This window comes from Mus pahari, chromosome 5 (genome assembly GCF_900095145.1).
Source record: "Mus pahari chromosome 5, PAHARI_EIJ_v1.1, whole genome shotgun sequence".
In the NCBI taxonomy this organism is placed as follows: domain Eukaryota; kingdom Metazoa; phylum Chordata; class Mammalia; order Rodentia; family Muridae; genus Mus; species Mus pahari.
In genome coordinates this window covers 37634271-37650017 of record NC_034594.1, presented here as the reverse complement: position 1 = coordinate 37650017, position 15747 = coordinate 37634271, and the positions used below count along the sequence as shown (strand labels likewise).

Genomic DNA, 15747 nt, shown 5'->3' with positions numbered 1-15747 from the left:
GACGCCCTCTTCTGGAGTGTCTGAAGGCAGCTACGGTGTACTTACATATAATAAATAAATAAATCTTTAAAAAAGAAAAGAAAAGAAAAGAAAACAGATTGAGATAGTTTTTTTTTTTGTTTGTTTTTTGTTTTTTTCAACATTGTTGTATTAATAGTATTAACTTAATCTAGACTGTTCGTTGTTATTTAGTGGTGTGGGGATTTTTTGTTGTTGTTGTTTTGTTTTAGTTGGTTGGCTTGTTTTTTGAGACAGGGCCTCTGTAGTCCAGAAACTCACTGTGTAGACCAGGCTGGCTCTGAATTTAGGCATCCTCTTGCTTCTGCTTCCAGAGTGCTTGGGATTAAAGGCATGCCATTACACTACCTTGGGTCATCATCTTTTTACTTTGTTTTCTGTGCATTGGTGCTTTGCCCGAATGTGTCTGTGTGTGGGGATCAGGTCCTCTGGAACTGGAGCTACCTACAGGTGTGAGCTGCTAGATTATCACCATTTGTTTGTTTGTTTGTTTGTTTCGAGACAGGATTTCTCTGTAGCCCTGGCTGTCCTGGAACTCACTTTGTAGACCAGGCTGGCCTCAAATTCAGAAATCTGCTTCCCTCCACCTCCCTAGTGCTGAGATTAAAGGTGTGCACCACCACTGCCTGGCATCTATCACCTTCTAAATCTTACATTTATTTTCTTTAACAGGGGAGGTAGACATGTAGCAGTAAAAATAGTTAAAAATGTGGATAGATACTGTGAAGCTGCTCAATCGGAAATACAAGTTTTGGAACACTTGAATACAACAGACCCCCATAGTACTTTGTAAGTATCAAATTAAAACTTGAAATAGTTTCAGAGAGGTTTGAATTGTAAGCCCTATTATTGAGTTGTTTTGTTTACATGTTTATAGCCGTTGTGTCCAGATGTTGGAGTGGTTTGAGCATCGAGGTCACATTTGCATTGTGTTTGAACTTTTGGGGCTTAGTACTTACGATTTCATTAAGGAAAACAGTTTTCTGCCGTTTCGAATGGATCATATCAGGAAGATGGCATATCAAATATGCAAATCTGTAAACTGTAAGTTCTTTATTTCTTCTAAAATTTGAGTTTGAGACTAATGTCAAGACTAATTTGGATCATTAAAAAGAAGAATCTGGTGGAACTCTAGGGACTCTAGCTCAGTGACAGAAATGAGACCTTTTTTGTTCTGCCCCCATCATTACAGAAGACTAGAAGATGAGCTCTACTGTGGGATTTAAAAGCCTGGCCTGAGAGTATATACAGACTAATTGGGGGATTGGATGCTGATTAATAGATAGCAAGCTTGTTAAGAATGGTTTAAAAGGTCAGGCGATGGTAGACACCTTTAACTCCCCAGCATTTCGAAGGCAGCGGCAGGCGGATCTCTGAGTTCAAGGCTAGCCAAGGCTTCAAAACCCTGTTTTGAAGAAGAGAAAAAAACTACAAAAGATTTGAATATACATTTTAATCGCTATAGTTGACAATAGGGGTGGGAGGAAGACTTAATCACACATCCTTGGGTTCAATCTCCAGAGAAGAGAAACGATTGTGAAATTAATTTAGTTGCTTACAAGTTGTTCATCTGTAGTATTTAATTCAGTGAATAGTGTATTATCCATCATAGCTAGACTTGTGGGCTGGAGAGATGGCTTAGGGGTTAAGAGCACTGACTGCTCTTCCAGAGGTCCTGAGTTCAATTCCCAGCAACCACATGGTGGCTCACAACCATCTGTAATATGACCCAATGTGTCTAAAATACAGCTACATGTACTACTCAACTCATATACATAAAATAAATAGTTCAAAAAAAAAAAAAAGGAAGAAAGCTGGGAGTGTGGCTAAATGGGTGCTGGCTCAGCATGCGCAAAGCTTGGGTTGGATCTCCATCACCTTATAAGCTGGGCATGGTGGTGCATGCCTCTAATTCTAGCCCTTAGCAGATGGCAAAACAAAAACAAAAACCCAAAAGTAAACAATTTTTTTTTTTAAAAAAAGATTTATTTACTTAATGTATGAGTATTCTATCTACATGTAAACCTGTGTGCCAGAGAGCATCAGATTCCACTATAGATGTGAGCCACCATGTGGTGCTGGGAATTAAACTCAAGACCAGAAGAGCGACCATCTTAACTGCTGAACCATCTCTCCAGCCCCAAAAGATCAGAATTTTCAAGTAGCTTTTTAATCTAAGTTTGAGGCCATCTTTTTATCTCAAAACAAAAGATAAAAAGTATATGCATAAGACTGATTTAGCCTAGAGTCCTAAAAAATTTAAATGCAACAAATCTCAGTTTGGTTTTGTTCTGTTTTTTTTCTTTTTGAAGATTTATTTTATTCATATGAGTACACTGTTGCTGTCTCCAGACACATCAGAAGAGGACACCAGGTCCCATTACAGATGGTTATGAGCCACTATGTGGTTGCTGGGAATTGAACTCAGGACCTCTGAAAGAGCAGTCAGTGGTTTTTTTCTTTTTTTTCCTTCTTGTTTTTTGAGACAGGGTTTCTCTGTGTAGCTTTGGCTGTCCTAGAACTCAACTTTGTAGACCAGGCTGGCCTCGAAATCAGAAATCCACCTGCCTCTGCCTCCCAAGTGCTGGGATTAAAGGCGTGTGCCATCATGGCCGGCAGCAGTCAGTGTTTTTTTTTTTTTTTTAAGATTTATTTATCATATATGTAAGTACACTGTAGCTGACTTCAGACACTCCAGAAGAGGGCGTCAGATCTTGTTACGGATGATTATGAGCCACCATGTGGTTGCTGGGATTTGAACTCAGGACCTTTGGAAGAGCAGTCGGTGCTCTTACCCGCTGAGCCATCTCTCCAGCCCCAACCCTCAGTTTAAGACAGCCTCCTTTCCCCTGAATAAGATATGTAAACCAGAAGTACCCTGTTGCCATTGTCTTTATTGGCAGCCCTCTGACTGACCTTTTTTAAGTACTGGGGTTACTGATGGAAGCCTTTCTTGTTACTGAGAAACATAGTCTCATTGTGCAGTCCACGGCAACCTTGTGCTCTGTCCTAGTTCTAAGATTGTAGTGCTGCCACTATATCCAGCATCACTATAGTTGGCGATGACAGGGCTTCCTTCCCCAATGATTTGAGGCAGTCTGGATGTCTCAGATTTCAGTATCCTGCCCTAGTATCTATCTATCAACCACCTGAATGTTGTGGATAGAACCTTGTATGGATGGAAGGCATTCATTATCAGACCTCACACCTCTGGGGAATTCTTTACTGGACTACGATTGTTGATTACTTTCTACATTATATAGGAAGACACCAAAGGTTTTTTTTTTTTTCCTTTAATTTTGTTATTTTCATGTGTGCACAACATAAACTTGATTGTAGGGTTTCAGACCCCCCAGGTTTCAGTTGGTTGTGCCATTTAATATGGGTGCTGGAACTTGAACCCAGGTCTTTGAATAGTAGTCCATGTCCATGCCACTGAGCAATCTCACCAGACCATCTTGTTTGTTCTGACAATCTCAGCCAGGCTGGGTGGTAAATAAACATCTTTACTCACAGCATTCACATAGCAGAGGCAGGCTAGGCCAGACTGTTCCACAGAGTAAGTCTTAGGAAAGCCCAGGGCTATAGACCCTGTCACAAACAAAGAGGACTCAGTTAGATTTTCATGTGTCAACTTTTTTACTGCTATGATTATAGGCATATGTCACAATATAGGACTTACGATTTTGTTTTGACATTTGAGACTGACTATGTACTTCTTTCCAGTTTTGCATAGTAATAAATTGACTCATACAGACTTGAAGCCTGAAAACATCTTATTTGTGAAGTCTGACTACACAGAGGCTTATAATCCCAAAATGGTGAGCACCTTACAGCGTGATTATCATAGTGCTAATGAATACTTTCGTTTCAATAGTATGGCTTTATAACTTGTCACTTATGCTTTTCAGAAACGTGATGAACGTACTATAGTAAATCCAGATATTAAAGTGGTGGACTTTGGAAGTGCAACATATGATGATGAACACCACAGCACATTGGTATCTACAAGACATTACAGAGCACCTGAAGTTATTTTAGGTTGGTACTTGGTATGCTGAAACAATCTACACTGCTATATTGAATCCAATATAAAAATTTGTAGTTTTGGGAGTTATTTGTATGACTGCTTTTTGGTTTTTTCAAGACAGGGTTTCTCTGTGTAGCCCTGACTGTCCTGGAACTCACTCTGTAGACCAGGCTGGCCTTGAACTCAGAAATCTGCCTGCTTCTGCCTCCCAAGTGTTGGAATTAAAGGTGTGCACCACCACTGCCAGACTTCTATGACTGTTTTGTTGATGATTTTCTCATTAAATAATACTCCAGACTAAGGAATGTAGCTCAATGGTACATCTCTTGCCTAAGTTTTTATCATGAAGAAAAGGAAAATAGACAACAGTATTTGAAATTATGTTGAGAATCTTCAAATTGCTGGGCATGGTGGCACATGTCTTTAATCAGAGGTTGGTAGATCTCTTTTGAGTTAGAAGCCAGCCTGAGCTCCACATAGTGAGATCCTGTTCCAAAAACAGATGGTTGATGTCTCAGCTAACCAGCTGTGAATCTCACAAATGATCCTTAGCCTTAAAAATGAGATTGTTTTTGAGAAATGTATTGTTGAGTGGGCATTTTAGAATCTTACTAAACTCCAGGTATGTTGTTTGCTCAATACTTACCTGACCTATACAGCCAGAATCTAACTTAAAAAGAATGTACTTTAAAGAACAAATTGTATTGCCTGCCATGTACCTAAGTATGTCAGAGAGACTGTATGGTGTAATCCAGTGCTCTTGGAGTGTGGTAAAGAAAATGAAAATGAGCCAGGTGTAGTGACGCACGCCTTTAATCCCAGCACTTGGGAGGCAGAGGCAGGCAGATTTCTGAGTTCGAGGCAAGCCTGGACTACAAAGTGAGTTCCAGGACAGCCAGGGCTACACAGAGAAACCCTGACTCGGGGGGGGGGGGGGAAGGAAAGAAAAGAAAATGAAAATGCAAGATTAATCAAGCACCTTATACATTGAAGTCAGGGCATTTCAATAAATTCAGAACTTGGCGGGCTGTCCTAGCCTAATTTGCTCTGAGGATTCCCAGAAATAGTGAGGGTTTCTACACTGACATTGTGCTTTGCTTTGCAGCCCTAGGGTGGTCACAGCCATGTGATGTCTGGAGTATAGGATGTATTCTTATCGAGTATTATCTTGGATTTACAGTTTTTCCGGTAAGTGACAATGAATGGTGTGCTTTAGTGGCTCTGCATTAAAAAGTGCCTATCTGTGTAAACTACTCTAAAGAAGGTATTTACACAACGGGTGGGGTGGTTTTTGTTAGTTTGTTTGTTTTTAGTTAGATTAGTAAAGCACAAGAAATTAAAATTGTCTGCCTTAGGCAGCTTTACGACTACTGTAAGCAGTTGTCTCCAACCATTTAGGGAAGATGAGGTGCAAGTTTGAGGCTTATAATACTTTGTTTTCCTGCAGTTGAGCCGGGTGTCATTTTAATGGTAATCTTTTATGTGACTTCTGAGCAGCTAGAACTGGAGAACTAATTGTTAAATGGGGCACAAAGTATAAGGTAACAAATGTTTTTATTTCAGACTCATGATAGCAGGGAACATTTAGCAATGATGGAAAGGATTCTTGGACCACTACCAAAGCACATGATACAGAAAACCAGGTATGTTTACCTGAGCCACGGCATCTGCAGTAGTACCTCTGGATTTTAATTGGAACTTTTATTTATTTATTTTTTAAGCTATTTGTTCCTTTGCTCTAACTTTCTAGAAACAGAGTAGATATTCTAATATACTAAGGAAATCTTTACCTTTGCTATTTTGAGTTTGGGGAAGTCAGTATGGTAAATGTGAACATTTAACTGTTTTAGGAAACGCAGATATTTCCATCATGATCGATTAGATTGGGATGAACATAGTTCTGCAGGCAGATATGTTTCTCGGCGCTGTAAACCTCTGAAGGTAGGCCTTGTTGGATACTCTTTTAAATAACCAGGACATGCATGCTCCCACTTTTGGGGTATCAACCTCCAAAAGAGAGGCCTGGTAACCTGGCATCCCATGATCGTAAACGGTTCCTTCTGTTTTTATGGTGGAGAGAACAAAGTGCAGCAGTAAGAATGTTTGTCTTTCTGTTTCAGGAGTTTATGCTATCTCAGGATGCCGAACATGAGCTTCTCTTTGACCTCATTGGGAAAATGTTGGAGTATGATCCCACCAAAAGAATTACTCTCAAAGAAGCCCTAAAGCATCCTTTCTTTTATCCACTGAAAAAGCATACATGATTTATAAACACGGTGCTTTGAAAGGAATCTTACAGACTGTATCAGTCTAGCTTTTAATTTATTTTGTATAGCTTAATTTGTAAAATATTTTATGTTTTTTAGATGCTTTATTAAATACATGGCCAAGCCAAATAACATCTTTCAGTAATTATAGAATGATTTATTTGAAATAAACTTTGTGCTTATGAATGTATAAAGGTCTGAAGCTTGGTGTACTGTCTTTCTGCAGTTAAAGTCTGAAGATAACTTTGCCTTTTTATGTGTGTGGGGGTATTTTCACCTACATGTATGCCTGCACCACACAGTTGCAGGCCAGAAAAGGGTGCTAGAAATTAAACTTGGGCCCTCCTGAGAACAGCAGCCAGTTCTCTTCTCCAGACCCAACTTTGTTTACATTTTTTTTTTAAAGATTTATTTATTTATTATAATGTAAGTACACTGTAGCTGTCTTCAGACACTCCAGAAGAGGGCGTCAGATCTTGTTACGGATGGTTATGAGCCACCATGTGGTTGCTGGGATTTGAACTCCGGACCTTTGGAAGAGCAGTCGGGTGCTATTATCCATTGAGCCATCTCACCAGCCCCTTGTTTATTACATTTTTATGAGATTAAAAAGTGAGTATTGGGCTGGAGAGATGGCTCAGTGGTTAAGAGCACTGACTGCTCTTCCAAAGGTCCTGAGTTCAAATCCCAGAAACCACATGGTGGCTTACAACCATCCATAATGAGATCTGACATCCTCTTCTGGTGCATCTGAAGACAGCTACAGTGTACTTAGATATAATAAATAAATCTTTAAAAAATAAAAATAAAAAAGTGAGTATTAGGGCATCCTTTCTCTAAGTTAAAAGATTAGGGTTTTGTTTTCCTTTTATTCTTGCTCAAGTTTAGTACTGCTGTTTTCTGGTCAGTCTGTATGGTGCTGTATTCTGCTTGTTACTCTTACTCTTCAGGCTAAGAAATGAACTCTAAAGTCTTTGTAGCCATTGTGAGGCAGATGTTCATGTATCTGTACACCTCTATGCATAAATGCCTGTGGAGGCTGAGGTTGCCTTGCCTGCTTATACATGCAGATGGGATATGTGAATCCTGTGCTTTATCAGGACTTCACCAAGCCTCAATTCCATGGTCTTTATTATTTAATTTTGGTGTTTCTTTTAAAAATCTTAAAAATTGAGCAGGCTCAAGTGACATTTGCTGATGGATTGGACAACCTGAGTTTGAGCTCTGGAAGCAAACAGTGGCAGGAAAGAACCAGCACTTGAAGGTGGTTCTTTGACTTCTACATGGGCACATAAATAGGATACTTTTTAAAATGAGTTCAAAATGCCTAGAGGGGTTTTAAGAATTGCAGGTCATTTTACAAATCCTCTTGCTGCCCAAAGGATTCCAACTCCCAAGAGTGGAGACCCTAAAGGTAAAACTATTCCTTAAGTAATAAAACCTCTGTCCTTGCCGTGGGGTTGGGGAAGTGCACACGTGTACACAGAGGAGATGCTCAGTGCCTGTTTAAAGCAAGGCAGAAGCTTGAGTGGAAAACAGCAAACTTCAAAGATTCTGTCTCAATTGGATTCTTTTGGACCATGCCCAAGAGCACAGGGAAGACATGAAGAAAGGATTCCCGTTGCATTGCACACGCTACATATATTACCCTGAGCACAATGTGTCCAGTTGAAACATTTGCACTTTTAGATTCTATAGTCACTTCATGATTGATTAAAGATAGAAATCATGCTGGTGGTGCACACCTTTAGTCCCATCACTGAGGAGACAGGCAGGTGTTGAAGGAGAGCCTGGTCTACAGAGTTAGGGCAGCCAGGGCTACACAGAAAATGAAGATAGAAATTACAGGAATAGGCAGTTGCCATACACTTTTTTTCCCTTGGCATAGCATTGTGTGTTCCCATAATCATACTGCATAGCATTCAGTGATATTGTCCATGTCTTTAGTTGGTAGCTTTTGTCCACTAGTAATGATTTAGTTGTTTTCTTTTCCTTTTTTTTTTTTTTTTTTTTTAATGATTCCAGGGATTAAGCCTTGTGTATGTTAGGCAAATGCTCTACCGCTGAGTCACACTTAGTGGTATTGTAGCTTAGTTTTTTGTTGTATTTTCGAGACAGGGTTTCTCAGTGTAACCCTGGCTGTCCTGGAACTCACTCTGTAGACCAGGCTGGCCTCTGCCTTCCAAGTGCTAGGATTAAAGGTGTGTGCCACCACACCTGGCCAGTTAGTTATTTTCTATGTGCTACAATAATTTAGTATTAAATAGAGGTAGTCTTCTATAAGAATCAACTGTGAACACTTGGTATGCTGGCACATACATGTAATCCCAGTACTCAGAAAATGGAAGCTGGAGATTTGCCAGCCTGGTCTAGAGTGAGTTCCAGGATAGCCAGGGCTACACAGAGAAACCCTGTCTCGAAAAAACCAAAAAAAAAAAAAAAAGTTCCTAGTAATCCAGTATGATTTTGGTGGTTGCTAAACAGTTGAAGTACACTTAAACCTCAAGACTCGTGTTCAACTTGGCATTGGGAAAAAAAAAATCACACTTGAGAGGCTGAAGTGGTAAGAACACTGGCTGCTTTTCCAGAGGACCAGGGTTGATTCTTAGCACCCATAAATCCTAAATCACTTTTACACTGGGTATGGCATATGTCTTTGATTCCAACACTTGAGAGTCAAGGGCATGTGGATCTCATGATCAAGGCCAACTCTTCACAGGAAGTTGCAGGCCAGCAAGAGTTGAATAGTGAGACCCTGTTTCAAAAAACCCAGCAAGAAGGCTTAGTAAATACGCTTGTCACCAAGCCTAACGCCCTGAGTTCAAGCCCCAGAACCAACATGGTAGAGTCCTGACACATGCAATCTGGCCTGTGAGTGGGCACATCAAGTGTACAAGGGGCCAGTGAGAGGGCTCAGTGGGTAAGAGCACCCGACTGCTCTTCCGAAGGTCGGGAGTTCAAATCCCAGCAACCACATGGTGGCTCATAACCATCTGTAACAAGATCTGATGCCCTCTTCTGGAGTGTCTGAAGACAGCTCCAGTGCACTTACATATAATAAATAAATCTTAAAAAAAAAAAATGTACAAGCACAATGTAAAAACAGAGACCCAGCTTTGAAACTGGCATCAAGTAGGAAGACGGCTTAATAAAATTGGATTTTGGGGCTGGCAAGATGGCTCAGTGGGTAAGAGCACCCAACTGCTCTTCCAAAGGTACAGAGTTCAAATCCCAGCAACCACATGGTGGCTCACAACCATCCTTAACAAGATCTGACTCCCTCTTCTGGAGTGGCTGAAGACAGCTACAGTGTACTTACATATAATAAATAAATAAATCTTTAAAAAAAATAAAATAAAATTGGATTTTATGGTAATTTAAAAAAGATTTATATGTAAGTATACTGTAGCTGTCTTCAGACACACCAGAGGAGGGCATCAGATCCTATTACAGATGGTTGTGAGCCACCATGTGGTTGCTGGGATTATGAACTCAGGACCTCTGGAAGAGCAGTCAGTGCTTTTTTGTTGTTTTTGAGACAGGGTTTCTCTGTATAGCCCTGGCTGTCCTGGAACTCACCTTGTAGATCAGGCTGGCCTCAAACTCAATCTGCCTGCCTCTGCCTCCTGAGTGCTGGGATTAAAGGTGTGTGCCACTACGCCGGGCTGCAGTCATTGCTCTTAACCACTGAATCATCTCTCCAGCCCATGGTAATTCCTAAGTACATGGTGTTGTGCCAGTTGGTGAGCTCTCCAGCCACCTTATTTTTAAATGGGCCCTGTCTTGGAGTTCTGAAAGAGGACAGCTCAGGAATACTTGCTAATTGCAGCAACTTGAGTCCACTACACAATAGTAAACATTCAAATTTCATGAGGGTCTCAAACTCACTTTGGATAATCCACCTTCTATGTCTAGACAACAGTACTGGGCCAGGGATTACATTCTCATCAGCTGATCTCTAACAGTTCTACAAGAAGGGGTTACTAAACTATCTTTGCCATTTAGTTGAAATGCAGAGCTGATGACACCCCAGTTAAAAGGAAGGAGAATGAAGGAAGGAAGCCTTTTGGCAGTAGTTATTGCACCTAAGGCCTCACACCTAACAGACAAGACTTCTCTGCTGAACTACAGCCCCCAGTTACAACCACCATGACCAAGAGTTTTTCCTCAAGAAAAAGCCAATTCTACAATTTTTCCAGTCAAAAGCACTTGGCAGATTTTCCCAGATTGTTTAAATCGAGTCTACTGAACCTTACACTTCCCTACTCTCACTCCTTTTCGACAAACATGTATCCCTAGCTGGCCAAACTCAGATCTACCTGCTGTTTTCTCCATGCTGGATTGACAGCATGTGTCTGTCACCATGCTCAGTTTATTCCTAGCATTTTAAGTCTTAGATCTCAGTGTAGAAGTACTTCAGATTGATAAAGATTAATACACATAAATCCTAACAAAGTTAAGACTTTCCATAATTGCTTATTTTATGTAGTACCTGAGAAATAAAATTTTACAAATAGTTCAGTAATTACACCCATTTTGGCTTGTTAGTCACATCAACCAAGTTAACTGAGTTCTAAAAGCCCAGTACAGTTGTTGACATGTGTGGGTGTCTCCATGAGAATAACCACCACCAATAGGTGGAACTGTTTGCAAAGGATTGGGGTTGTACATCTGGTGGTAGGCTTTTTGCTTGGAGGTGAAGCCTTTGCCGTTTTCAGTGTCTGCCTCCTGGGTGTTGAGAATCTCAACCTGCTGCCATGCTCCAGCCACAACCCCACACTAAGCTCATAAGCATGGACTCTAACCCTCTAAGACTGAATTCCCAAATGAAATGCTTTTGTAAACTGCCTTGGTCCTGGTGTTTTGTCATGGCAATAGAAAAAGATAAAGCAAGTGGCAAAATTTCAAAACCATTTTTCTGGTGCTATGTCCACAACTTTGAAATAGACCACTTGTAAGGATTTCCAGTGAATTTATTTTACTTTAGAAGAAACACAGATGATTCTATTCAAAGATAAATCTACAACCAAATCAAGAACCTGTTTCATGCTAGGTGTGGTAAATGCACACTTAATCCCAGCACCAGGGGGGAAGAGGCAGAGTTCCAGGCCAGCCAGGACTAGCCTCAAAGTTGCAGCCAATCTGCTGCCTTTTTCTCTCATTCCCAAAGCCTTACAAAGCTCTCAAACCAAAGGGAAATGCTTAGCCTGGTGCAGGTGGTGGCCTGAGGGACAACCTGAACAGGGACTCAGACCCCAAGTCACCCATTACAGGCCTAGACCCCTAAGTACACAGGAGGCTAAGGAAGGAGGTTTACAGCCTGAGTGACAGAATGAGTTCAAAGCTACCCAGAGCATCTCAACAAGACCGTCTCAAAATGTCTGGGTGGTACAAGACTGGGTTCAAGCCCCAGCATCAGAGGTGAGAGATCTAACAAACTTTCATACTATGAAAAATAAAACTATTAAAACACTTTTTTCAGGATACAAAAATGTGTTTCATGTATAAAGCACAGACACAGTACATAGTGTATCTATATTAAAATTTATTGGGGTGCTATTAGGGGAAAAGGTTTCTGGGGATTTGGATAATGGAAAAAGCTTGAATACTGTTATAAGTTAATCTCTTGGTCACATGCATTTCCCCTCACCACCAATCGTTATGCTGAGTAAAATATGTGGCATTTTGGTATCTGAAAATTCATAAGAACAGAATATTTCTAGGACAATAATCCCAGAATAAGGTGACACTTATCAGTTCTAAACACACAGTACAGTATCCAAGACACAAAGGCCTTAGAAACTGACACCAAGTTAGGAATTCAATCAACAGTTACCCAATCATGATTCAGAGTACAGTTTTCACATCTCCATTAAGAATTACATATTGGAGGCCATAGGTTGGCATTTAAACTTAAAATGAGAATAATTTCATAAATCCCTTTCTTTACATTGTACTCACAGGTGCCTTACCCATGTGCTATTATACTAAGTAAACACTACTGTGTATAAAGGGGGGGGAGATCAATGATCAAAGATCATAATGTAGTTCTGGAAGACTACACACTCTCACTATACACAGTATATAATAAACGGTGCGTTTTGAACGGCGGTTAACATGCAAGGATCTGGTTGTAGAAATGGCAATGTAGTTCTGGCTACATTGGAATCTGTGAGGTGTTTAGTCTGCAAGTTCTATGGACAAGTTGTTCCTAACACTTATACACAGTTGACATCTGAAAGCACGACATACAGCACGACATTAGGGATCAATGGGATTGGGGGAATAAAAAGACTGATCTATAAAACCTAAATGTAAGGATGGACTTTATTTAAAAAAAAAAAAATCTTTTTAGGACTACAAATTACAAAGGGAAAGCAGATCACTACACAGAATCTAATGAATACATTTGCCTGTGCATAAAACTTTATCAAAGTCATTCATTTTACAAATTCACCCCACCCACCAATGTTTTTGCTACAATGCTCTTAAGGTTACTATACCTTTATTTCAAATTATATTACATGTTATTCTCTCAAGATAAACTTTAAATACCAAATTCTTGGCTTCTAAGGATGGCACCTTCAAAATGGGCAATTTCCACTGAAGTCTCTGGTGGCATTATTCTTACTATTTTCTTTTACCAATTTAAAAAAACAAACAAACAAACTTTCAAAATGTTCACTTTTAGCCTTTCCCAAAAAGGTGGCTACATCTTCCCCTACCAACTAACTATAAATGGATAGCAAAAAGAAAAGCAACGAAGGCAGCCATTAAAATAAATGGATTAATCAATTTAAGTATTTGGNTCATGGCAATTTAAGAAAATGGCAACTAGGGTGAGTGACTAGGGGCTTGAATATAGTAGAATGAGGCCAGGCCCAGACAACTGGATGGCAGACCGCGAATGACTGTCCTTCACCTTCACAAAGGAAAATGGAGTCATACAGAGATCCTGTTAGAACACGCTCANCCAAACNCTCCCAACAAACGTATGGTTTAGTGACAAGCATTTCCTTGACTCAGTTCCTAACAGTCTGGCTGTATCCTGGGGTAGAACGTCTGTGTGAGGAGTCATCAACTTGTTCTACCTGGAAAGATACAAACGAACCTAGACATTTCTGGAAAAGACTGTTTCCTTCTTCCTACCTCTGCCACATGTAGTTCTCAAACTCAAGTTTGCTTTCCATGGCTTTACTAAGGATGATACCCAGAAATCAAACATCTGGGGCTAAAAATATAAGAAAATGCTCANATATAACCAACGCCAGGATTCATGTTATGGATTCAATCATCTACAGGATTTTCACNGATGAACAGGGCTCTGGACACACTAAGTTATCACACAAATCATTGCCCTTTGAGACTTTGGATACTTTTACAGTTTAATTTGCAAACAGAATCTTTTTGTAACAAATTGTTTTTAACCAAATCATATCTTGAAAACTGTTTATATAGAAAACCCAGGGAATAAAGTGAACTGCTCATTGCGGAAGGCCTTACATCACATTATTACAGTAGAAAATACAGGAGGTAGAAGGTAACTGAAAACCAATGCAACATCAGATTCAATTCTACGGCTCCTGCAGCTCCTTACACGTGGTTTCAGCCAAACCCAACATTTCCAGTAACCATAAAAACAGTTAAAATAAAAATTGCCATGAAAGCCCTTATATCATGCTTGATATAGGGAGGTAGGAAGATGTTAAGAACCAGGACACATGAGACATGACATTTTATCTACAACTCCTGTTTGCTTTACTGAGGATGTTGTTTCAAAATTCAGTCACCTTCTTCAGCTTCAGACTCAGATTCTAGAAAAGAATTTGAAAAATAGTCAAAAATTTTGTTTCAGGAAGCCATTTTCCATTATTTGAAACTTTATAATAATTTCAGAATTTGACCAATATCAACTGAGAACAAGTCCATATTTATATATCTCAAGACTTTCAATTTCCCTGGTGTTTAGTGTAAGACACCATGTTGGAGCCAATAAGACCAGTAAGCTAACCTCTGCTATCGTCTAACCAGTTTGATCACTGTTATAAGGAGTTGAGTTGTTCTCCACATATTTCATGGCACTCACACAACACTAAATTACAATGATTAATGTCTAGCCTCCCCTCTTGTTAAAAAGAGACAACCATGGGTAATATGAACAATATATACAGGAGCTGAAGAGATGGCTCAGTGGTCAAGAGCACCGACTCAGAGGTCCTGAGTTCAATTCCCAGCAACCACATGGTGGCTCACAACCATCTGTAATGAGATCTCATGCCCTCTTCTGGTGTGTCTGAAGATAGCTACAGTGTACTCAACACAAAATAAATCTTACACACACAGGAAGAAATGTGTGTGAAGATTAATCTGTGTCGCATTCAAGCCTATTTCCAGTAACTGGCCTATATTTGGCGATCCTAGCACCTGGGAGGCAACAAACCAAATGCCACCACCCAATTCCCATCAATTACACAAAAAGACTTACCCTCCTCAGCATTTTTGAGCCATTCTACAAACTTCTTCATTTGCTCAAGGAAGACANTTTTGCCCTTTGCAACATGTGCGTCTTTATACCACTTCAGAATGGGCTCCTCACTCAGGACCTCAGCTACAACAACAGTCACATATATTAGCAAGTTTGAACACTGAACCACACAAGGTACAAATGCTACTCTGGCACATGGATTGTTTTTCTGTGGGGTAAGGGCAGGGTGGGGAGAGATAGGGTCTCACTTATAAATTTAACTTGTATTTATGTTGTGAACAAGTTCACAGATGTACTAATAGCAATGTACCAAATAAAACACCCAATTCTGCTGAGTGTGGGGAAACACGCCTTTGACTCACTTGGGAGGTGGAGGCAGAGACGTGTGGATCTTTTGAGTTGCCTATCGGCCTGGCTCCAAGTTCCAGGCCAGTCAACACAACAGTGATAGGCAGACTTAAAAGGAATAGTAAAACAACTCTCAATTCAACCACGGATGATTTTACTTTGTGAATACAGGGATCCATGTCCAGACCCTCCTCCTTATTTATTTCCAGTATTTTTATACAACTTTCACAGAACCAACGATTTACTCACCTTTATAAAAAAGCACCACTATTTTCTGGAAGGCTTTCATGAAGTGAATGTTGTCATAGCAATACTCCTGAATCTTCAGTAGCAGAGTCAGCTCAGACTGACCTTGAGTAGTGAAGGCAGCGAGTAGAGGGCTGTATTGCTTTGAAAAGAAAAATGACTCATTGTAATAATCATCTGTTATAAATTCCCACAATATGGATCATAGCTCACCTGTACCACTGTCATCAGTTCATTGGAAATTAGGAATAAAAAAATGGAGCAGAAAAATGTAAGATCTCCTCCAATGGAGTGAAGAGAAAACCTTCCCATTTCCCGACACTCCCTCAGCAGTATCAAATCAGACTTCAGTT

General features: G+C 40.0%; 2 protein-coding genes across 3 annotated transcripts in view; one reads left to right on the top strand and one right to left on the bottom strand.

The window, feature by feature from the left end:
• Clk1 (CDC like kinase 1) overlaps positions 1 to 6514 on the top strand; it is a 12404-nt gene extending 5890 nt beyond the window's left edge. For both annotated transcript variants that reach the window (XM_021199430.1, XM_021199429.1), the window contains 8 exons: positions 691 to 807; positions 896 to 1062; positions 3745 to 3839; positions 3930 to 4059; positions 5154 to 5236; positions 5612 to 5691; positions 5899 to 5989; positions 6169 to 6514. In XM_021199430.1, the coding sequence (XP_021055089.1) occupies positions 909 to 1062; positions 3745 to 3839; positions 3930 to 4059; positions 5154 to 5236; positions 5612 to 5691; positions 5899 to 5989; positions 6169 to 6312 (777 nt within the window). In that variant the 5' untranslated portion in view covers positions 691 to 807; positions 896 to 908 and the 3' untranslated portion in view covers positions 6313 to 6514. The remainder of the gene's footprint in view (positions 1 to 690; positions 808 to 895; positions 1063 to 3744; positions 3840 to 3929; positions 4060 to 5153; positions 5237 to 5611; positions 5692 to 5898; positions 5990 to 6168) is intronic.
• A 5326-nt stretch (positions 6515 to 11840) lies between these two features.
• Bzw1 (basic leucine zipper and W2 domains 1) overlaps positions 11841 to 15747 on the bottom strand; it is a 15343-nt gene continuing 11436 nt past the window's right edge. The window contains exons 9-11 of the mRNA XM_029538984.1: positions 15398 to 15488; positions 14801 to 14923; positions 11841 to 14129 (exon numbers count right to left, since the gene is read on the bottom strand). Coding sequence (XP_029394844.1) covers positions 14098 to 14129; positions 14801 to 14923; positions 15398 to 15488 — 246 coding nt within the window. The 3' untranslated portion in view covers positions 11841 to 14097. The remainder of the gene's footprint in view (positions 14130 to 14800; positions 14924 to 15397; positions 15489 to 15747) is intronic.